The sequence below is a fragment of the Anastrepha obliqua genome, chromosome 4, assembly GCF_027943255.1.
Source record: "Anastrepha obliqua isolate idAnaObli1 chromosome 4, idAnaObli1_1.0, whole genome shotgun sequence".
NCBI classification, from domain to species: domain Eukaryota; kingdom Metazoa; phylum Arthropoda; class Insecta; order Diptera; family Tephritidae; genus Anastrepha; species Anastrepha obliqua.
The window spans coordinates 61537248-61562647 of record NC_072895.1 but is presented as its reverse complement, the minus strand read 5'-3'; the positions used below and the strand labels follow the sequence as shown (position 1 = coordinate 61562647).

The 25400-nt window shown below is 36.0% G+C and overlaps 2 protein-coding genes across 5 annotated transcripts in view; one reads left to right on the top strand and one right to left on the bottom strand.

The window, feature by feature from the left end:
- Positions 1-165: 165 nt before the first annotated feature.
- Positions 166-22249, bottom strand: LOC129245409 (uncharacterized). The gene is made up of 3 exons (XM_054883539.1): positions 21918-22249; positions 1386-1623; positions 166-1279 (listed from the first exon to the last, which is right to left on the bottom strand). Exons 2-3 carry the CDS (start codon positions 1438-1440, stop codon positions 1131-1133), a joined length of 204 nt encoding a protein of 67 aa, XP_054739514.1. The 5' UTR covers positions 1441-1623; positions 21918-22249; the 3' UTR covers positions 166-1130.
- Positions 7673-25400, top strand: part of LOC129245403 (cytosolic endo-beta-N-acetylglucosaminidase) — a 51981-nt gene continuing 34253 nt past the window's right edge. For 2 of the 4 annotated variants that reach the window (XM_054883532.1, XM_054883531.1), the window contains exons 1-5: positions 7673-7867; positions 8860-9091; positions 9157-9305; positions 9658-9832; positions 9896-11129. In XM_054883532.1, coding sequence (XP_054739507.1) covers positions 7834-7867; positions 8860-9091; positions 9157-9305; positions 9658-9832; positions 9896-11120 — 1815 coding nt within the window. In that variant the 5' untranslated portion in view covers positions 7673-7833 and the 3' untranslated portion in view covers positions 11121-11129. Of the gene's footprint in view, positions 7868-7908; positions 8134-8859; positions 9092-9156; positions 9306-9657; positions 9833-9895; positions 11308-25400 lie in introns of those variants that run through there. The other 2 variants (XM_054883530.1, XM_054883533.1) reach the window with 2 other exon arrangements.

Below are 25400 nucleotides of genomic sequence, written 5' to 3'. Positions count from 1 at the left end.
AAATATCATTTTAACCCTTATTATTTGACTGAAAGAGTAAAAGGAAACTTAACCAATTTTTTTTTTTCAAATAAAATAACTGTCAAAAAATAACTTTTTTCTCCAAACTTTTATTATAAAACTCATAACCAGTGGGGTTCTTTGTGTAACGGTTTCTAAAAAAATGGAAAAGGTGCAGTTGATTTAACATAAAATTAAATTTGCGTCTTATTTTTATAAAAACAGTTTAATCGGTAAATATTTTAATATGAGCATAAGTGTGTATACTCGCATGTACTTACGGTGGGGTGCCAAAATTATTAATAAAAACTATAAATTATGTTTATTAATCTAGTAAATAATTATAATAATGGCTTACACATTTAAATAATTGTTTATTATTCGCAAGGCTTAAAAGTAACCGATTTTCAATAAATACATGCAGGAGTACAACTTACATAAAATGTACATCACATAACTTGATCAATAATGCTATAGTTTTCTTGAAGTGTAAATACAAATTTCTCCATGTTTAACAATCCAATATCAATATTTATATTTTTTCTTTCCGTTTGCAAAATTCAACAACAATTAAAGTGCATAAATACCTGTTTTTCTTTTTATTTTTATTTTCATAAGGTATTTCCATATGATAAATAATGTATGTATATTGAGCAGAGATGTTCCTTGATTATATTACGTAAGGTAACATCAATAAAAAAGGCTTGTTAGAGGATCCTGGGTCTTAAATTGTATATAATATAGGGCCTAGTTTTTTTTAATTAGTATATATTTTTTTAAATTCTATTTCATAACATTACAATACAATTTTTGACACATACATATATAATATATACTCATATATGTACATACCAATATGATTAGGTATATACTTCAACTCTGTACCTGCATACATACACATGTATGTTAGTAAAATATATACCTTTTTACTTTACGGAAGTGTGAAGTGTCTTGTGCGTTGCATTTATTTTTCACACGTTAAAATATCTGCTTTTTGCAATATAATCGTTTAATTCTAAACATTTCATTTGGGATGAATAATTCTTCGGAAAGCTATGGCAAAAAGCTACATTCTTGGCGACCAACAAAATCATGTAATGGAGTAGTTAGCAGGCTGGTTACAAAAGGAACTACGCGGTCACATAATATTCTCGTTGACGTTTTTGACACTTCTCACGAGCAATATAACATAACGCGATTGTTATGAGTATTGCAATCGTTACACCCATTCCTATACTGACCCACATAATTTCTTCGTTGATGCCAACATATGATCGTCCTAGTTGAACGGGCCGAGTTTTATGAAAATACAAATTTAAAAAAATATATGTAAGTATACATAAAAACATACATACTTAAAATTCTTCAGCGTCTGAAGCACTTACCGTTGTAGTAGTGATTAGAATAGCCAGCTTTACCGGCTACTCTGCCCGCTGGCATTTTGACGGTAAACTTTTTTACCTGGCAATCACGTTTTTTTTTAATATGTAAATCGAAGACTGCTCTTCGTGCGTATTTTCTGTAAGTTCTATAAATGCTTTGTTTAAAGGAGATGGTTTAGTGAAATATTGAAAACGTTCATTCCGCAGTTTGAATAATAATTTAGACATTACAGTTTTTGCACTAAAAAAGAAAGAGAGAAGATACAGATTTATTAAGTAATTTGCATTGTTAGAATAGTTTCAGGTATATATGTATATATTTATATAAAGCTAATAAAAATGCTAAGTTAATATTTTGAATAATAATACGTTCACATATACATTAATCACTTATAAATCCACCAAATTAATCTACCCGTTCACATATGGCAGATTACCTGCAAAATTGACAATCAGCTGTCAATACTGCTTTGAGAGGTTTTTCTTCATAGAAATGGTTTTGGTGGAATATTTCGCTGTTTTTGGTTTCTTTAATTATTATTAACGATATGAAGAAAATATAAGGACAAGGAATAGCTAATTTAATTGCGCAATTGGCTGCTAATAATAAACAGTTGGACGAAATCCGTATGCGACATTTACTGGGGTTGCAAAAAATTATGGCAGCAATGCGCATGGGATATTCTATATTACATTTTATAATAAATAATAAGAGGACAAAACGTTTATGGACACTCACTTTTTTCTGTAAAATGAATCCATAATTAATTAAAAATATGTATATAACAAAAATTTTATTAGAATTATGTTCACGGACCTGTTTTCTTTACCGGCATTCATTTAATTAAGTTTTTATTTTGATGATTCTCCTTATATTCGCAATTATCGATAACACAGAAAACACAGCGTTGTATGTCAAAAAGTATCGTTTTATCTAGAATTATTTTATAATCTCTTGGGAGAGAAATTTTGTATGGGAAATCGCGCTTTTTAATTACGGATTTTGAGTTAAGCGCGAAGAAGTAGATCATCTACTTATATGTAAACGCATTATAAGTTATTGAAACTTAGAAGATTGTCGATCTTTAAGGGGTAACACCACTGTACACGCGTAAAATAAACACGATTTTTTAAGATTTTTTTTGTATAGAAGGAAAGGGAAAACAATCACTCTGATTTGGGAAGTTATTACTTATATACTAAAATACAAAACTACAAAGTTTGATCGAAAAATTTTACAAAATGGCGGCATTGGAGACATTTTTGTAATGTGGTTTCTCTTGAAGGAGCTCCGCGGCACGCAGCACAGAGGGTGCAAATTTTAATCTGGAACAAAGAAACATTTTTTTTCTTAATCTAGATAAGAATAGCTAGAGAAACACGTAGGGGATTTAAAAAATATTTATTTTTGTGGAATTAGCAAGCATTTGAAGGAAAAAACTCTATTTTGGACTAAAAAAACGGCACTTAAATAATTATAACAATCGTTTAAATTAATCGATCGAAAATCCCCTACGCTCTTCTCTTAAGAAGGTTATTACAGAGAACGTTAATGAATAGAGAAGTCTTAATGACTGGAAAGTGTTCATTTTCGAGGGGTACTCGTCTCGCGAAGACAATTCACCACTGACACATTTTTCAACAAAAATTAACAGGAAGGGGCTGAATTATGTAAATTTAGCAGCAGTCGATAAGAATTTCTTGGTGATTAGAAGCAAAGAATGTTAGGTAGCTTTTTAATATGACCTTTGTATATATTTGAATTTCTCCAAATCATCCAAATTATGTACATATGTTATGTCTGTCTGTCTGGTGTCTGTAAAACTTTGTTGAATTACCTTCAACTGAATCAAAATCCTCTATAGCAAACGCTTCATTACCAGGCGCACAGGAAGATGGCATATGCAAATGTAAATTTGTGAATTTATATACATTTGTGAATTTATATACATTTGCGCATATGTATATGCTGTGTGTATGTGTGCTCACCAGCCACAGCTCAAGATAAAACGGTAAAACTTCGCAAGAAATCCAGCGCGCACTCATGGCGCAGCGCACATTCATTGGCACAGCATTGTATGTACAGTAAGCTTGAAATGTTACAGGCATCTTCAAATGCTCTGATTTCAGAGTAAGTTTCTAGCTGCAGATATATGCATATGTTTTGTGCACTTTTTATCAATTGAAAAACTACATACGTAAAGTAATCTACTAATTAACTATTTGCCTACTATCAGTTAACATAAAATAATTCTTTCCAAATTTTATCTTAGTATTAAAATGTCCGAATCAGACCTTTTTTTTTAAGCTACTTGTTTTCTTCTGCAACTTACTGTATGCTCATGCGCGCACTTGACGCACAGCAGCTGCGGCTGTCGAGCATTTAGAAAGACATATTTACATACATATATTTTTGCATACATATGTACGATGCCGCGGGCACTCGACTTGACAAAAATTGAAGATTTATCAAATATTGGCAAATAATTCTACGCGAAATATTCCAATATTGACTATTTTCGAATTGTCGAGAAAATTGGCATATGGGCGGCTCGTTTTATGAATGAAAATTCTTGCTCTTAGAACTATGAGCTCGAATTTATCAATGAATTTTTTGAAGATGAGTTTTTGTTGCACAGTTCAATAGTTGAAACTGTTCGGCGCCGCCGCGACTGTTCAGCGCTATGGCAACTAGAATGATGACCGCTACGCCTGCGTCTATGACTGCATTTTGTTCTTGTAGTCGCTAGGCATAGAATTTTAGCTTTGAACGACATACGCATTTTGAGGAATAAAGCGAATGCCCTGTGTGTGCGCTTGTATGTACATGCATATGTGTATATTAATAAGCATTGTTTTGCTTGAATTCAATATTTATATTTGCATATGCCATCTTTCTGTGTGCCTGGTAAGGAAGCGTTTTGTATACAGAATTTTTTGATTTGTTTGAAGGGATATGGGCACCAAGTGTACATACGCACATACAAATATGTACATGAGTATTCAAAAGAAATTTGTTTTAGCTTTTGTGAGGCAGGAATTTGATCATTAGGTTATTTACATGAAATATAAGGCGATGCTCGTGAGGTAGGTCATGTTGCTTCAGTGCACACATATGCGTGCAACATATATATATTTAATAAAGATGCAATTGAATTTAGTTGTCCCATATATGCAAATACGTTTCTTTGTTTCCTTTATTTATTTTAAAGTTTTATACTATCTAGAAAATGCATACATACAAATGTCATATTATTATTCCCTGTAATAAAATGTAAATTGAAAAAGATTTGGTTTGCCAAAGGAACAAAAAATGCATATTCAAATGTAAATATGTACATACACTTAGCCCACAAAGTCTGCGTTCACCTCACTAAATATTATATGTTATATTAATATACAGCACTTATGTATTTTACAAAACAATGCTTTTCGTTTATTTATTCTCTACATATTCAGTTGCAAAACTGTGAAAAAATTGTTCAGATTCGTGCATGCATATGCGAGATAACGGCATTTGAATGTCGCGACAACTAAATACAACCGCCAAAAAGTCTGCGTTCAGTTTATTTGTTTAAATGATACCGTTAGTTTTAAGAATGCTTCTTGCTTTTTATTGCGCAGTTTTTATTATTTGCATATTAGTCAGTTGTTTAACGCACCCAATGCTGCATCTTGTTTACGGAAAGGATTAATTTTTAAGCATGGAGTCAAAAGGAAAAGAAATTAGTGTTGGAGAAAGAAAAATAATTATCAAATTATGGAAAGAAGGAAAATCCTTTCGAAAAATAGGCCAAACTGTTGGAAGAACGTATTCCTCTGTACAACGCGTTATAAATAATTTTAAAGCAACTGGGATTTTAACATCTAAGCCGAGAAATGGTCGTCCAAAAAAATTATCTTTTCGAGAAGAACGCAAAATAATATGCATGGCGAAGACAAATCCGCGAACTACGTCCACAAAAATTGTTGAAAACGTGCAACAGACGTTCAATAAAAAAATTTGTGCGGAAACTGCAAGAAAAATTTTACATAAAGCTGGGTATCATGGTAGGGTAGCCCGTAAAAAACCATACATTTCACATGTCAATCGGCGTAAACGTATTGAGTTCGCTAACGCCTATATAAATAAGTCTCCAGAGTTCTGGAAACAAGTTATATTTTCAGATGAAAGTAAGTATTGCATTTTCGGCATTAAAGGACGTCAAATTGTTTGGCGGAAACCAGGAACAGCGCTGGAAAAACAAAACCTTGTAGGCACTGTCAAGCATGGTGGTGGTGGCATTATGGTGTGGGGTTGTATGGCAGCTGCTGGTGTGGGTAAACTGAGCTTTATTGAATCCACAATGGATAGGTGGGGGTATCTTAATATTTTAAAACAAAATTTAAAGCAAAGTGCAGAAAATCTTGGATTGTCATCAACGTTTTGGTTTCAACAAGACAATGACCCAAAGCACACAGCGGAGGTTGTACGACTTTGGCTATTGTATAATGCTCCAAGACAGCTTAAAACGCCCCCCCCCAATCACCCGACCTCAACCCCATAGAGCACCTTTGGGATTTACTAGAGAAAAAAATACGACAGCATGTAATAACTAGTAAAGAGTCCTTACGAAATGTTCTGCAGACAGAATGGGAGAAAATTACAACAGAAGAGACAGAGAAGTTGGTATATTCGATGCCAAACCGATTGGCGGAAGTTTTAAAACTACGGGGCTACCCAACTAGATATTAATTTTCTTTTTAAGATAATATTTTTCATATTTTTCATACTTGATGTAAAACTGAACGCAGACTTTTTGGTTATTTATTTCTTTTGTTATGGCACTTATGTCACGTTATATCAATATCGAGAAGATTAATATAATTATTGTTTCTGTTATTTAAACTTAAGAAAATAAGGAATAAACTTATGGCAATAATTTGATTTGAATTATAGATTTATGTTTTATTTTCACATTACACGCAAAAAGTCTAAGGTGAACGCAGACTTTGTGGGCTAAGTGTATGTCGATATACCAAAACACTTGTATGCTATGAATTAATTTCGACTCAAAATATTAGTAAAAATTTTCATCAAATTTGTTTAGTTTTAAATTTACTAAAACGCACATACCAAAATGTGAGAGGTAAATTAAATCAAAATATAAAGTTACTTTGATTTGAAATGTTGGCGCATATAATAATTTCAATCATTTTTCTTCATCACCTTTGTTTGAAAATACAAATTGAATAAATTTTCGTTTACCAAGGGAACATAAAAATGCACAAGCAAATGCCTTGCAAAATGCCGTCGGCATTCGTCAATTTGATTTCATACAGAAACCAAAAACTGAGCAGAGCCAATGTACTTGTACATAATTCACTCTAATCAGCTCTGTTAAGAACTTCCCCGCTGTCGAGTTAAGCGAGGTGAAATAGTGTTCGCGGTTTCACTTCATTTTTGACAATTCACACTATTCGTAGCTCGTGAGAATTCTCTATATTTAACGTTCTCTGGTTATTATACAGACGTAGTGAAAAACCTGATTAAAAATATTTAAAATTGTTTGAGTTATGCTGCGTGTCAATTTCAGAAAACGTGTTTTGAGAAAAACGCGTTTAAAGTTTGGAAATTTGGAGAAGTCGTTAGGTAGCAGTCACTAACGCTTGGTTAAAAGCTTAAAATATTTATGAAATAAACTTCGGTAACGTATAAAACTTTTTGTTCTGTATTTTAAAAGGTTCAAAGAATTTTTTAAGCTTATAAAAAAAAAATCAATTTTTTGAAATTTCTACAGTAGTGTTACCCCTTAAGAACAACATATTGCAAAAATCGTGATTTCTCATGGTGGACATTTGAATGAAGTCTTTTTCACATACATTTGTTGAGAGCCGTATTTTGAATAAAAATAGTCAAGCCTGAAAGAATTTACTCTTATTCAAGTTTTATTTTAAAACAACATCTAAGCGCGTCTTTTGAAATACCCTTTTAAACACTTTTCAATAGACAGCGGTTGGTGTCGATTATTTCTACAATAGTTGTGTTCGATAACAAAATAAGCCATCAGCAGCCCTTGTTGATAATTGAATATAGCTTGCAAATTTCAAACCGGTGCACAAAACAGCAGATTCGACAAGAAATAATTATGTTTGCTTACAAGAATTTAAGTCATGTGCCTGTACATTTTCATGCTAATAAATTTTTCCGTTATCGAATACGACTAATATCAATAAAAGTTTGTCATGTCTCACCACTAATCACCAGTCAGCTGATGTTATTTTCATTCTGATTGTCTTCTGCTGTCACTTCATTTACCGTGTTTCTTATGGACAACTTATGGTGTTTAGTGATTAAGAGTTTTATTTTTGTTAGTTTGTTTTATTTTTATGTAAAAATTGTATAAAACCCACATTTGTTTTCTAATTGTGTAAATGAAAATAGAAATAAAATAAGAAGCGAATTGGCGAAATGAAAACATGCGATGGGAGCGCGGAATGCTGCAGTGAGTGCCAATTTGTTAATCATAATAAATTAGGTTTTCCTATAACAGCAACTAAAAAGGGCAGGCTTGGTTGAAAGTCTTATTGATGTGTTAATACACACATCAGTTATTTGGCTTTGTGGCTATTGCCGCAGGCATGTGCATAGATGTGGGTCTAAATATTTGCATGTCATTAAACTATACTGGCGTATGAAAGAAAATTCTTTCGTTCGGCTACAACATTTTCTCAACCGAATAACCAAAAGATTTAGCAAGCACGAGCATATGTAAGTAGTCTATGTCCAATTCTTATTTGTCGGTTATTCCAAAAAAATAATTATTAAAAATGTTCGTTGCTATATTTAATGTTGCTACAGATTTAGGTTATGTTGGGCTGTACCGGCTGTACGCTATGGGACTCACTCGGGCTCATAACCCCCAGACTTACCAAATATATTTTCCTCAAAGCTGTAGAAGAAATATACAAAATATTTCTTGAATTTATGACTTACCCAAAATCTATTTCCTAAAAACAAAAAAGAAAACTAAGTTATACCCAAACATTTGAGTCTACCTTCTTTAGGGCCAACTATATATGTTTTCATTATTTATTATTTAAACGTATCTTTAATACATGTTTATGGGAAAAAATTGCAAGGTCGCGATATATAGCGAAATTCCTAAAACAGTGATAAGGCAGAGCTTTTTACTCGGTTCAAACTTTCAGCAGCCGCATTACACATGGATGTACATACGTATCATATATACATTAGTATCGCGCGTGTAAGAATTACTAAATCATAAAATTTCTAGTTACACTTCCTAAGTGCAACTGAGTGTATAAACTATCTAAAGCTTCTGATAAACACTACACATATTATTGACACAAAATGCGTTTATCGCATTACAACATTTGCATTCAATGCAAAGCGTTCAGTATATGAAGAAGGGTATTTAATGTGCGCACAAATTTAAAAACTTTAGAAACAATATGCAAAATTTTTCTCTTGAAGATCAACTAGAAGCAGAGGCGATTCACTCCAACGAACAGTTATTAGCATTTGAACTGCGAAGTAAAGATATACAATGGGAGCAATATGTAACACTATTAGCGCCTCGCGCTCCACCTATATATCTGCAAAGACAGTTCCAATTGCTGAGCAATTATAGAGAACCAATTGGAAATCACAATAGGCGTGAAATTCTAGTCTGCCACGATATGATGGGTAATTACCTAGAAGATCGGTAAGTATACTTTTATATTTGAAATTAATGATTTTGCATTAACTAAGTTGTTTTTTATAATGCAGACATTTCCACTCATCAAAAAAGTATGATGACTATCGCTTCTACCACTGGGCCGGTATTGACTATTTTTGTTACTTTAGTCATAATTATATAACAATACCGCCATGTGGATGGATAAATGCCGCACACAAACACGGGGTAAGGGTTCTGGGTAAGTATCTACACGAGTATATGTACATACGCACATATATTTTTGTTTACAAATAGAGATATATGCGCTTTTGTTGAAGATCACAGACCAATTTAAATCCTCTCTTTAATCGTTAACAAAATCATATTTGAAATAGCTACTGCATGTAAAGTCGTATAAACAAAATTAGCAAATCTTATAAGTGCATACGTATACATATATGTATAATTGGCGCTACATCCTTTGTTGGTTGCTTGGCCGAGCTCCTCCTCCATGTTGTGGTATGCGTCTTGATGTGGTTCCACAAATGGAGGGGCCTACGAATGGCAGATGGGTTTTTATAGTTTAGTAATTATGACATATATTTTGATAGGCACATTCATTACCGAAAAGGCACATGCGTCATTATTGAACGAAGTTTTGGAGTCAACAGATATGGTAGATAAAATTGTCGAAGCTATGGTGAAACTATGCAAACATTATTGTTTTGAAGGTTGGCTAATTAATGTTGAAAGCGTCGTTAAGCTAGAAAATGTGAAAAACCTTTAGTGAGTATAAGTATACATATCACCTTGTGTTCAAATTGATTTTCAAATCTGCATTCATTTCAGTTACCTCGTAGATCGCTTACGTATAAGCATCGAAAAAGAAGTGAAACGTGGTGTGGTGTTCTGGTATGACAGCATTATAGATACTGGCGAATTGAAATGGCAAAATGAAGTTAATGCTAAAAATGTGCGATTTTTTCGTAATGCGCATGGTATGCTCATCAATTACGCTTGGAGTGACAAAAGTCTCGAGGTGACGACGGAAATTTGTGAGCGCGTACAATCTCAATGTCAACGCGCCTTTTTTGGCATCGATGTTTTTGGACGTGGTCAAGTTGGCAAATTTCAGAGTAAACAAACTTTGGCACGCATTGTGAGTCAACGTTTCTCTACGGGTGTTTTTGCGCCAGCTTGGACATATGAAACATTACAAATGTTTGGATACAATATAAAACAACCACTGGGAGATGATGCCGTAAACGATGCTTTTTTACGACGCAACGAAAAATTTTGGTTTTCATTATGGGAATATTTAGCCACACATCTCTACAATGTGTTGCCATTTTATACGGATTTTTGTTTGGGATCGGGAAAGTGTACATATGTGCACGGACATTCAAAGAGCAGCGTAAGCGGTAGTGGTGGTGGAGATGGTGAACAATTTTTTAATTTATCGCGTTGCTCGTTGCAACCTTCAGTGCCTCTATATTTACTCGCCGAACGCTACTATTCAGATGCTTTTAATGGCGGGTCATGCCTGCGAATATTACAGTACAATAATAGCTTTCGTATCTTCGCTTCCGATTTTAGATTGCAAAGTGGAGGTTTAGTTTTTGCATACGCTTTCAAACTTCATCCAAATGATGGGGATTTCGACTGCATTTTGCGTTTCTGCACTAGAAATAACGCACGTGATTGCTATCTATTCATGGGTGAATACTTCAACACAACCAGCCTGCAAAAGGGGCGCTGTTATGTGTCCCCATTAAAGCCAAAATACAATGATGAATTATCAAAAAATACGCTAGATACACCAAAAATACCTAAAGAATTTGCGATTCCAGAAAATGCGCCGAATGGCTGGCGTGTGCGTTATTATGTAGTGGCGTTTGATGGCGCGATTCAAGTGAAGGATATCGGCGTGCTATATCGGCGAAGTGAAGAAGCGAAAGACACTGCCTACCTCGGCGCGGTTTACCTAAATGAATGCGATGTGAATACAATTAAACTTCCACAAGATAGCAACATTGCATTGATACAAGTTTATGGCGAAGATTTTCTTAATTAAGTTTTCAAGGTAAGACAGTCCAAAGTCAATTGGTACATATGGCTTTTGGTTAGTTAGTATTGAATTTTTTATATGTACATTCAAACGATTTTGTAAGCAATTTTTATACTGTTTTTACACTAATACTATTAAAGCTTAAATAAATCAAAATTTGGTTTTGTGCCGCTGTCAATTTTTTTGGGTTAAATATATGAATCTCTAATAAGCTACTTCTCCAATTTGTGGTGTATAGCCTCCCACAAAAATAACTTATTGGAAAATTTTCTTAGAAAGGGAACGAGGTTACAATTTTAAAATTGTACAATAAAATTGGCTCTTCGTTTTTATAAATATTCAAATAAAAAATAGATAAATGTGATCTATAAATGTATATTGTTGTTGTTGTTGTTGTAGCAGCATAAACATTCCCCGTACTTACATACGGGGAATGCTGCTGGAATGATAGTCCCTGATCGGATATAAATCCGGGTCGTTTCGGTAACGTAGAACTGACTGTCGGGGAAACGGTATATTCTTCTTCTTCTTAATTGGTGCGATAACCGCTTACGTGATTTTGGTCGAGTTTAACAAAGTGCGTCCGTTGTTGTTGTTGTTGTTTTAACAGCATAGGCGGCCCTGTCAGTGTAGGCATATCATCGGTCGTCTTCGTCTAGCTCATCTAGGGGTAGGCCCAGGAAACATGCTGTTTCGACAGGTTGAGTCCAGAGGGAGAGGGGGGTTAGATGAGTCGGTTTAAGGGGGCATGTGAAGAGGTGGTTAGTGTCGCGCGGGGTACCTTCACATGCCGGACATGTGTTTGGTATGTCGGGGTCGATTCTGGATATGTAGGAGTTTAACCTGCTACAGTACCCAGAACGTAGTTGTGCCAGTGTTACACGAGTCTCACGGGGAAGCTGGAGTAGGTGGTGGTTGGACTCCGATTACGGCATTCACAGGACGGGAGTTCATGAAGGTGGTAACGGTCTCCCGGTGAATGTCGTTTATTGACTGTCTAAATACTGTCCGGTCCAGTAGGTTGCGGTAGTTTTGTCCTGGATTTCGTCAGCGTAGTCTAGGGGGTGTCTCCTGACGTGCCTGGGAGGCGGCTCAGGCTCAAGCAGGTGTCTGCAGGGGTGAAACCTGCGGTAACATCCAAGCAGGAACTGCTTGCTGAGCAGTTTGTTGTGCTCCACTACTGGGAGCATTTGTGTCTCGTTATGTAGGTGTTGGATGGGTGACATCAGGAGCCACCCGGTCGCTGTCCGAATGGCGGTATTTTGACAAGTCTGTAGCTTTGTCCACTGCGAATCACTAGTTCCAGGCGACCAGACAGGCGCAGCATAGTTTAGAACCGGCCGGCCAATTGCCTTAAATGTCGAAAGCAACAGTTCTTTATCTTTGCCCCAAGTGCTGCCGGCCAGCGATTTGAGGACCTTGTTGCGCTTTTGGACTTTAGTGGCAATTGCGGTTGTGTGCGCAGCTGTCAAAGGTTACACCCAAAATTTTGGGGTTATTTACCGTCGGAATTGGTGTATCATCGACTTTTACCTTAAGGGACAGCTTGACCTCCTTTGTCCAGGTGGTAAAGAGGGTCGCCGTGGACTTGGTGGAGGAAAGTTGGAGATTCCTCGCAGTGAAAAAGCGAGAAAGGTCGGTGAGGTAGTTGTTCACTTTGGAACACAGGCCATCAATGTCATTGCCCGACGCCATTATCGTGCAGTCGTCAGCGTATGAGATCAGGGAAACTCCCGCTGGTGGTTGGGGGAGCTTCGAGATGTAGAAATTGAACAGCAAGGGAGAAAGGACACCACCCTGCGGTACACCTTGCTTAATCTTTCTCTCCTTTGAAGTTTGATCTCGAAATATCACTGACGAGTGCCGACCGCTCAGATAGTTTGCGGACCACCTCTTCAGCCCTGGCGGGAGTGTCGACTGATAAATATCATCTAGTAGCGTGGAATGGCTGACTGTATCGAAAGCCTTCTTCAGGTCCAACACTACTAGGACAGTCCTCTCGCAGGGGCGGTTTTGGTTAAGCCCGCGATTTATCTGGGCGTTTATGGCGGTGAGTGCAGTGGTGGTGCTGTGCACTCGTCGGAAACCGTGCTGATGTGGGGCTGGGGCCAGGTGTTTCGTGTAGAGTGGGAGTAGGAGGGCTTCAAGTGTCTTCACTACTGGGGAAAGGAGAGTTATCGGCCGATAAGACTCCCCTTGGTTGGCGGGTTTCCCAGCTTTCAGTAGTGGGACCACTCTCCCTGCTTTCCACTTGTCAGGGATGATGAGAGTAGCCAGGAACAGATTGAAGACCCTTGTGAGGAATCCTACTCCCAGGGGTCCCCGATGCTTCAGCATCAGCGCATTTAAACCGTCAGGGCCAATGGCTTTCGACGATTTCGACTTGTTGATGGCCCCCTGAACCTCATCACCGGAGAAAGCAGCCTTCTGGTAGCACGACGTTTGGTTCTGTCGCTCGGAGGATGCAGTATGAAAATCCGGCTAAAATAGCTCGCGCATCTCTTCGGGTCCGACGAAGTGCAACCGTTGAAGGTGATAGCCACCTTGTCGTTGTGCTTCGTCGGGTTTGACAGGGACCTAACGGTGGACCAGAGCTTACTCACCCCAGAGGTGAGGTTGCAGGTCTTCAGGTGCTCAACCCATTTAGTCCGCTTATGCTGATTTACCAGTTGCCGGATCTCCAAATTGAGATCTCTTATGCGGGGATCACCGGGATCGGCCTGGCGTAGGTGGTGACGCTCATTTGCTAAACTGGCTGCTTCGGCTCGGAAATGAGGACGAATGTCCTTATAGCTTCCAGCTGGAATGAAGCGAGCCGCAGCAGCTGTGAGCACCTTGCAGAATGCGCGTTCGCCTACGCGCACATCAGTGGGGATGGGAAGAGCGGCGAAGGTGTCCTCGGTGAATTCCGTGAAGCCGGCCCAATTAGCTTTTTTAAAGTGAGTGAAGCCGAGTCCTTCCACACCTGATCTTTCCAACACAGAGGAAGTCTTCCTCTTCCTTTGCTACCACCAGCTAGTACTGTGTCGAATACTTTCAGAGCCGAAGCGTTTGTGTCCATTCGGACGACATGACCCAGCCAACGAAGCCGGTTAATCTTTATTCGCTGCGCTATGTCTATGTCGTCGTAAATGTCATACAGCTCACTTCAGCCGACTACGATACTCGCCATCACCAATGTGCAAAGGTCCAAAAATCTTCCGCAGAATCTTGCTCTCAAACACTCCAAGGGACGTCTCATCGAATATTGTCATTGTTCAAGCTTCTGCGCCATGCGATAGGACGGGCATGATGAGACCCTTAGTTTTGTTCATCGAGAGAGGACTTTACTATCCATCAGCCTACTTAGTCCAAACCAGCACTTGTTGGCAAGAGGGATTCTCCGTCGGATTTCAAGGCTTAAATGTATATCAGGGCGAGTCAATTAGGTCTTAAAATTCTTTTGTTTTGGCGGCGAGGTATTCTACGGGCAATTCTGAAGATAATGTTTCATGGAAGTAAACCTTTAATTTGGTTTTTGAGCTTACTTTTTTTTAAATTTTAGTTACTATTTAATTAATTTTATTTTGTTAAATTTTTTTGGAAGTAAATTTATGTTTATGGTTTTTTGTTTGTTGATGATCATTTTGATCAAAACTCTCCGCTATAAAGCGTAACATTGCGAAGTTTACTCTAATGACTATTTTTTAAAAGGAAAACATCAAATTTCCCTACTTTTTAATAAAAAAAAATTTATTGTTACTATTTTATTTCAAGTTAAAAATGTGCATATATATAAACCTTAAAGTATTTGATAAATAAAACATTTCAGAAAAAGTTCTATTTACAATTCACTATATTTGTCAATTTAATATTACACTGTGTAAGAAACAAATTTTCGAATATAGTTTTTCTTTGGCCTAGTGAAATAAAAAATAATAAATAATAATAATAAAAAAAATAAAATAATAATAATAAAAAATATATGAAAACTTAAAAGTATTTGATAGCATATTTTTTCTCAGACAAGTAGAAAACAACTGTTTACTCCGAATTTTGAATTGACTCTCAAAGTCCAGACACGAGTTGAAAAAGCCACTTTTTCATAAGTTGAAGCATGTACTTACTCGTAACTTTATGCATTTTTATTCGTTAAAGTAAAAAAGTTTTATATGTCATTCGAAATAAGCAGCTTACAATGCCATATAAAATGTGAATACTTGTACATCTTAAGGAAATCGGATTAAAAAGGTAGAATATAAGAAACATTTTAAATTTTTGTACATTCATTCATTTTGAATACGATTTTAAACGTTATTTGATTTCCTTTTTGTACATTCTTTCATTTTGAATACGATTTTAAATGATTATTTGACTTCCTACTGTATAGTATAGGGTTTTTCAGTAAGAGCGCTTCAACTTTTGAACTTTTTTGAATAAAACACAAACGGTTTGACTTTTTTAACTAATTTTTTTTTTATTATCGAGTTTGAACATATGTGTACATTTAAGTATGAAATTCGATTTCTTTTGCATGACCACCGCGTGCACGTTTTACGAAGTCCAATCGTTGAACCCAATTTTCGACCACTCTTTTGCATAAATCGGCCGAAATTCCAGCAATTTCGCGTTCAATATTGGCTCTGAGCTCACAAATCGTCGCCGGCTTGTTACTGTAGACCAATGACTTCACATAACCCCAAAACGGGACGGCTGGTTAAATGGACCGTGAAATGGCCGTAATGCTCTTAAAGTAGCAGCAACAGAACGATTATTTTCATAAAAAATTTGCACGATTTGCAATCGTTGCTCAAGTGTGTAGCGTTCCATGATGAAATGTATACTAATAAAGTTTACAAATGACAAGCGAAAAATAAAAAATATTGCGTCGTTCGCCCTCTCTATCGGAGAAAAGTTGAAGCGCACCTATTGAATAACCCTTTATTATCTTAGTCCTGCCATAAGAATTTAATTCCGTTATAAATACGAAATTATAATCCTTTTTTTAATGAAGTTAGTTTTATTTAATCATGTAACTATTTAAAAAAATAAAACATTTTTAATTTTCAATCGAAATGGTCACCATTTTTTTTACACAAGCTTTCAAACGATTAGGCATTTCAGCTATTGCAGCACGTACGGTTTCCATGGATATTGACGATGCTGCTCGAACCAAAGATTGTTTGAGACTTCACATTTCTGTGAGGTTTTCGACGACCATATTCTACAATTCTGATCACAAACTGTAATCCAATTCAGATCTGGACTTCCAGACATCCAATCTTCTGCAGCGATGAACCCAAGAATACCTTTTTTGCTACTGCTGGCTGGTGTTTGCCTTATGAACTGGAGCGGAATCTTGCTGGAAGATCCAACGCTCTCCATTGAAGAGAGTACTGCTCAACTGCTTCACCACGCCTTCCAAGACATCCTCCTGGCACACTTGGCCCGAAGACACCCGGTCTTAACCGCTTTTTCGCAGAAATGAAAAGATGTGACACCTTTACAAGACACTGCCCACCAAACCATTCTGGAGGCTGGATGGTGGTCACGCTGAACGCTTTGCGTCTTTAGAAGTTTTAGCAAAGATTTTGTCGTTTTTATTATTAAAAACTTCTTCAACATTAAAAATTTTCTTATGTGTGAAAATAATATTTTCATGGCCAGTGACCACGTATCACCTCTGTCGAGTCCAATTTTCATGTGGATTTCATGTGGAGATCATCTCTAATTCGTCTTGACATGGATCTGGTCGATACATTCATTTCTCGGACATGATTTTCTGCTTTCTAAGGGGATTTCTGCGAGTTCTTTCTCGAACGCCTTTTATGGCTACACTGGTTCGCGAGGACGACCACTTCTTTTACTGTCTGTCACTTCAGACATTTGAGAAAAACGATTGATCGTGCGGCAAATAAACATTCGCGAAATATTAAGTTTTTTCGGCAATTCGTGAATCTCACTTGCACTTTCACCACATTTACGTAATACAATCACTGCAATGCGATTTGCCTTAGCTTCCCACTCCATTGTTAACAAGCAAAATTCGCCACGAAACTGAGTATAATTTATGAGTGGACAATGCATACGAACACAAGCAGAAAGAACGCAACTTTTTTTTCGAATTTCTGCTCGCCGTATGCATTGTAGAATTTTTCAGAGAATTTATGGCAATACTAAGTATAAGATTATATGCAAAACTAAACTACTTCCAATTCTGTTTTCAACGGGTTATAAATGGTTAAAATTCACTAAGGCGTCTGGGTGACGACGAAGACATTTGACAATATAATTTAATCATTAAAAAATTAACATTTATACGCCAAAAAAACCATGGGCAAACAATACAGTACTCATTTTTAATTTACTGCGCAAAAAATACTCATAACAGAGTGACATAACGATTTAAAATGTATAAAAAAATATTTGTCCTAAAATTGTAGTTACTATAAGTCCTTAATAAATCAAAATTCAACTTAAACGCCAGAAATAAGTCAAAACAAAAGAGGGTAACGTGTAGTTGTTTTTGCGTACGATCAAAATCTATTGTCAGAATCTGTTTTTTTATGTTGTACAGTGTAATTAGACGATTCGATAAACATTTGAAAATACCATTACACTTGTTGTTGTACGTTCATTTTAATGAGCTGCCATGTCGCCATCATTGCCGTATGATGCATTGGAACTTTGGAGTGCAGAAAATATGAGCCAATAGAGAGACTGCGTTTCTTTATTAATGATATTTTTGCCTGCAAACACGCCGAGTTCCATGATCCACATTGAAACTAATCTATTTCCGCAATATTTGCATAATCTCAGAGCTCATATGTACAGTCTGTGTCAAGAAAAACACATTGAGAAACAAGAAAATGGCGTCACAGTATTGGACTGGCCTTCCCAGTCCCCAGACGCCAACCCCATTAAAAATGTGTGGAGAACTATGAAAATGCATTTTGGCGGAAGGTCCATGATTTAGAGTAACTCGTGCGTCAAGTTCACAAAATCTAGTCCTGTTTGTCGACGAGCTACGCAGACAAGCTGGTCCAAAGCATGAAAAAGATGTCCGGCTATACTCGACAACGATGAAGAATACACGGCTTATTGAGTAATTGCGACTCGTAGTTTTGTACATATTTTCATGTAAAAAAAATGTTAAATATATTTATTTTTTAAACTTCATGAATAATCGCGGTTTCTTTTTTCTGACACAGACTGTATTATGTTTTGCACTGTTTTTCTCTACCAAGTGACAGACTTCCGCATATCCTTGCTAAAGAACTTGTGCGCCTTGGCGTACACTGGGTTAAAAAATGGAAGTACTTGCCGCAAACTTTAAATATGGAGCCTCTAACTGTATTTTCTTCTACTTCCTTGAGGGAACATTTAATAGAAGAACTAAACGAAAAAATCTACATCAACTATTTCAGTGAAGACTTGTCTGCTTATGCTATGAGTTTGATCTTTCGTGCAAGGGGAGGAGGGCTCCTTAATTAAATGCAAGGCCTTTTAAAAAACTAACTTCTACTGCTTGTCTGCTTATGCTGCTTGTTACTTGGATATCCCAGAAATATTCAGCACGTTATTAGTACCTGTCCCGTCTATACAAATTTTACGATGTGCCAAAATAATCTTTTCATAATTATAATTATACCCCCGAGTGACAACTTATGTTATATATTAGTTGTACGTTCTGTTATTTATTATTATGCCATTGTAATTATTTGAATTTCATAGATAGAATCTGCGCAAGATTTTTGGACCTTTGCACGTTGGCAATGGCGAATATTGCAGGCGATGAAAGATGAGCTGTATGAGCTCTACGACGACCTAGACATAGCGCAGCGAATAAAGATCCAGCGGCTACGTTGGCTGGGTCATGTCGGCCGAATTGATACAAACGCTCCGGCTCTGAAAGTATTCGATGCGGTACCAGCTGGTGGTAGCAGATGAAGAGGAAGGCCTCCTCTGCGTTGGAAAGATCAGGTGGAGAAGGACTTGGCTTCACTTGGTATGTCCAATTGGCGCCGGTTAGCACGAGAAAGAAACGACTGGCGCGCTTAGTTAAACTCGGCCACAATCGCGTAAGCGGTTATCGCGCCAACTAAGAAGAAGAATTAATTCACAGTTCCAAAGTTCTGTTTTAAAGCTGAATAGTAAGTATGTACGATTAAGCATTTGAGTCACTGTATAGTAAATTAATTGTGTATCACATTTAACCTAGAACCGCTAAGACGTAATTTTGTATACTCATACAAATTTTTCCAGTTATATGAAGATTATTTTTGCCCTATTTTTCCTTTCCTATTTCTCATTTTCTCCAACACACCAATACGCAGCCTACGCCCATGACGTGGGCAGGGATATTTAAAAGGAATTTGTCGGCATACGCTCTTAGGTTGTTTGTCTGTGTGTGTCAGCATGCATTACCTCTCAAAAACACAAGTACTTAAGTTGACTTGTTGAGAAAGCGTCTTTGTTTCCCTTAATGCAAAACCACACAAATTTTTTGATTTTATGTGACAACATGCGCTTTGTGTATAAAATATAATATACGAGTATACTACACATACAAGTATACATATGTATGTTTGAGCACATAATGGGTTTTTACCAAACTAAATAATAATATGAGTAAGCTGCGTCCTTGTTTGGATACTGTGTGCATATTCATTACACGCCAAAAATGCATAAGTAGGGATGTGGGTACGTGGTATTTGATGGTTCCAGGACTTATGGTGCAATTGTTAATAACATTTTTTTAAGTACACTCATACACTTGCGCTTGCATATGACTTCTATACTCTGCAAATCGATAGTACGCGTATCCATGGCTCCATGCAGAGATTTACGTATGTATGCGTGCACATACATAAATTAACATCGGCGGATGCCAAGTATCAAACACTTTGTTTGTTTGTTCTCATAAAAGTTAGGTCAAATCACTTGGATGAAACTCATGTACATATGTATGTATGTAAATACAGCTCCGTACAATTAAGTTCGGACATTGAAAGAGTCGTCATTTTTTTGCTATTCTTTCAGTCGAATGTTTGAACCTTCTCTTTCTAACTTTCGATGTATTTTTGGTGCATTACCAAAGAGAATTAATGGAAAAATATTTTGTTAACATACATACATAAATACTACTCTACATTTTTTCCTAAAATATTTTTTAGTTTCAATAATAAATATTGAATTTTACACATCTTCTTGTTTCTAATATAAGAATTTCTAAAGTTACTGTACTGCAAAACTCCTTAACTTTTTATAAAAAAAAATATTTTTATCGCCATCTCTTGCAAAGTTTTTGAATGCGGTATATTAGTCTAGTATTTCCATACTGTGAAATAAGCAGACATTTGGATGTATGGATCTTTAGTTATTGCGCCATTTTAGTTAATATACGCAAAACTTAATTAAAATAATAAGAAACAGTCTAAAAATATACCTGAAATGAAAGTGCGTATCGCATTTTGACCGCATTTTCAAGTCTTCGTTAGTTGAATTTAAGATTGGTGCTACAGATGATCTAAAAATCAATCAATTGATCAAGAGTAGTGAGCGAATTTCTAGCAATAAGGTAAATTATTTTCTTGCAACATTTGCTCTATTCACCTTATTTGACACCCTGTGCTAATCGCTTTTTCCGAAACTAAAAAAAATGCTTACTCTCTTGACACAATAACTGTGCACAGAGATGTTCTGGAAAATTATGGCGTCTATTGCGAAGAGTGCACTTCAATTGAAGGTATTGCATTTTGCGTTTTTACACTTTTTAACAGTCAGTTAACCTAGGAAATCTAATTTAATCTGCTTAACCCGCTTTTGAACACACTTTTCGCTGAAACGCTTCTCGATTTTTCCTATTCAAATTCTGATCTTTGAATCACTTGAAAATATGAGTTTGTGTCAAATGACCTGAGTCTAATTTTGGTGTTCTTGGTAGATTTTGACGCATATTTGTATTAAAAAGTGGTTTTTCGACGGTTCACCGAGCATCTTGAAGTCCTCGAGACACGCTTATCAATGTATTTTTGATAACAACGTTTTGTATAAACTCTTTGCTAAGGCCCCACACAAGTTTTGAAACAATCCTACTACTCGTTTAAGCTGGTACGCTCTAATAATCGATCCTCCCATGTTATTATCCTTTTGACGGCGCCAAAGTAGGTTTTCCTCATAAGCTTTCCGGTCCTATCAGTGGTTTGCAAAAAAACTCAGCAATGGCTAAACCAAATTTTTGCAGTCATCTCCCATATACTCAATTTTTGTAAATCAAAGTAAAGTTTCCTGAGATTACATACATATCTTAACTTGTCTTAGCCTTTCCCAACTACATTCACACATAATTTTCACGAAAAGTAAGTCCAAGTATTTTATTTATGAATATTAAGCACTTTTTCCTGCCGGATCCAAATTCGCTTTGAGTACCGTCGTATACCGGCCCGGATTTCAATGTTCGCAACTGTATATATATATGTACAAACATATCTGTATGTGTGTTCTTAAGCCGAAATAGGGCATCAACGTATTGAGCTCTGACATATTTTATGAGATCATAGGCATATACACATGTACCAACATATATGTATATACGCTACATAAAATAATCACATTTTTCTTTACTGTTTTAAGTGGAAAACTTAGTCAATGTATCTCAACACAAAAATTGTATAATTTCTGCTCAAAATCCAGTTCTAAACTCAAACAATTTTCATTTCCAAACAGAAATGTATTCGCATCTTGAATTCACTATAAATTCAAATTTTTGCTTAAAAGAAGTTTATACTTATTCCTGATTTAACAAAAAACGGTTGCACTCACTTTTTAATTAATTATCGCAGTAGCTGTTTCTCTTTAGATTAGATTTTACCCGTAATTGTATTTTCTATTAGTGATAATTTAACAATGTATTAAAAAATTAAACACGAACTATGCTTCTTTTTGCATTGCACGTAAATCATTTGCCTTATATGTACAGCCTTAGAACCGAATTTGTCCCGCTTTTAGGCTGCCAAGCCCCAAAAAGCACTAAATGCGTTGCTTCGCGTGAGAGAGTACAGAGAAAGCACATTATCCACTCCCATGGAGACAATAAACTCAACTGGATGCTGCCTTCTGTTGGTACATACTTCATTTCTTTCTCTGTTGGCTTTGATGCTACTGCTGCTTCTGCTGCTGCTGCTGCTACTGCTAACATTGGTGGGGCTACTAAACATTTTGCTGACTAAACTGTTCATCTGAGGATTTTCTTTGAGAGATGTTTACACTGATTCAGAGGCGCACAGAAAATTATTGTTTCGCAAGTTTTAATGGAAATTTTCTTGCATTTACTAGGTGGGCTGTACAGAAAAGTTATAATTGCATATTCCTTCAAGGCATGTGCCAAAATGAAGAAGTCTGTTAAAAAATAAGAACAGCAAATCGAATTATTTTATTTAAGGATGCAATAGGCAGATAATTATAAATTAATGAACTTGTGCGGAAAAACCGTGCATTTATATTTAGTTTCCCGATTGTCCAGTCAAAATAAGATGCATTTTTTCAATAGAAACTTCGACCATCAATTGATATGTTTCACTTCTGTATTTCATATTTTTTCGATACTAATTTCCTTATTATTATAGTTTTAATGGAAAACTTTAAATATAAAACAAGCAAATTTAGCTGTTAAATTTAAAAACGCTTAAATAGTGCACCAAAAAGTATGCAACAACAGTGTTTTAACACGCATAACCCTTTTCCCCATATCCTATGGTGTGTTTAATGTGGTTGACAGCGTGAGAGCGGTATCCATATTCGGTACTAAAATTTCTTGGTAATAAAATATGCTGTAAGTCTATAAAATTTCATACACATACACATGCATATCTCAAACTATTACAAACATATCGCACTTGTTACGTTAAAGCGTAACAACTCAAAAAGAAAAGGAAAAGAGTAACCACTCAAAAATTTGTTATTTTAGCGCAACTACGAAACAAATAAGAATGAAACAACCGTTATATTGTTTTTAATGATATTTTCGTGCAATTACATATTTTTTCCCTTGTAATACCTATATTATTAATATTTACGGAAACAGTTTTTCGTCTCTACTGAAAATGTTCAGATTTTGAGTTGTTACGCTTTAACGTAACAAGTGCGATATATTAATCTTGTATCTAAAAAGGATACTTGCATTAAATTTCCTCCTAGCGACCTCTACGTCCGTACTCGTTGCTCACCCTTTTTCAATCTCTTATATACCGTCGCATGGCATAAAGCGAAAGCTGGAAAAATATTTGAGAGAGCGAAATATTACTGTGTTTCGTTTTACAGTTTCTCAGTGTTGTTGTGTTCATGACTTGAATTTTGACATTAGTGTGGGCTAACCCTTTTTGCCTGCGTCGGCCACTACAATCGCTCTCAAATTGAGAATAGAGAAGATAAAATGAGTGCCCATAGAGCTTATTTGTGCTTTTGACCATAGATACTGCTACTAAAATATGTTACCACATATACTAATTAACTTATGTAAAAGTACTGTTTAAAAATAGCGAAATTTACTAGATAACAGTAGCAATAATTTCAGTACAACAGAGTAATGCTTCGTCGCTTGTTCCAACATTTTCAGGCCTAGGATTCACCTTCATGTACGAGTATGTATGTATGTGTTAGGTGTTTAATAATGTATGTATGTGTATATATTTTTTATTAACAGTTTCGGATCGGCTACCGACCGTTTTCAGAGGAAACCTTTCCTATTATTTTTCATATTTTATGTGGCTTAATAGCCACAGTGGGCTTCGAATCTGGAAGCAGCCTATTTGGTGGTCACACGAAAACCCCTTCAACTACAGTGGCTGTCAAAATGAAAAAAAAAAAATAAATAAATTTGCAAGTGTATTTTAACGTGTTCAAAAGAATATCGCTCAAATACAATATAAAAATTGTGGTTGGTATGTAGAAATGATCACAAGTTTTTTTGTGCAACAATTAAGCGATATGTTTATAATATTATTTATATCATACTTTATACATACATACATACGTATGTGAAGTATATTTCTTGGTATGTACATTTAGTTCAACAAGAATATCCCTTTTTTAATTCTTAAGGCGCTTAAATGTACACCATGAAAATAAAAGTTTTCATCTTCATTTCTAAAAATTAGGTCAAGCAAGTACATAACACTTTGCAAATTTAATAATAGAGGCCACCGAAAAAGTCAATGAAGTCATAAAAAAAATGAGGAAAATCGGCTCAAAGGGAATCATAGCCGTTGCTAACGAATTAAACATCCATCATCTATTGAATCAGCCTAAATGTATTAACATACAGATCGTCGTTTGCCATTATGACAATGCCATACCACAAATACCTTTTACTATCTGGACAAACCTAGCGAATACATTTTAAAATCCCTGAGGAAAAGTACCAGATAGTCACTTTAGGCCGTGTTAGTAACTTTCGGGTTGTATAAGGTGGGCCATGTAAAATTTGCTTTTTGAATCGGCTATAAAAAAAAACTAATCAATATTTTTTGAAACTTTTTTTTTTATTATGAAGATTGAACATTGTCATTTATGAATAAAAAATAATATCGTTCAAATGACTGCCACGACTGGCTTTACAGTAGGCCATTCGATCAACCCAATTTTTAAGCACATTTTCGATTGTTTGGGCACCAATTTCATGAATGGCAACTTCGATTTCGTGTTTTAACGCATCAATCGTCTCTGGATGGTTCGCATAGCATTTGTCCTTAACGGCTCCCCACAAAAAATAGTCCAACGAGCTTAATTCACAGCTCCGAGGCGGCCAATTGATATCGGAATTTCGGCTGATTATTCGGTTTTCAATAACGGTAGCCAAAAGTTCGAGTGTAACTTTGGCAGTGTGACTAGTTGCACCGTCCTGTTGAAACCAAATGTTGTCCATGTCATCCTCTTCAATTTTTGAAAACAACTCGATGAGCATGTCACGGTGACGCTCGCTATTTACTGTAACCGCGACTCCTCGCTCATTTTCGAAAAAATGGGCTGATGATGCCGGCAGACCAAAAACCGCTTCAAACAGTGACTCGTTGTGGATGCATTTGCTTCTCTACAGTAACGTGTGGATTTTCTGAGCCCCAAATCCAACAATTTTGCTTATTGACATAGCCACCGATGTGAAAATCAGAAAAGAAGAAGAAGACTCACCACTTTGGAAATAGTTTTCAATATTTCCCAATTTTGTTCAAGCGTATAGCGTCCCATTTCGGAAATGTCAAACCTTTAAGTAAATTATGAACACATTTGACATGTCATTTGTGTTACCAT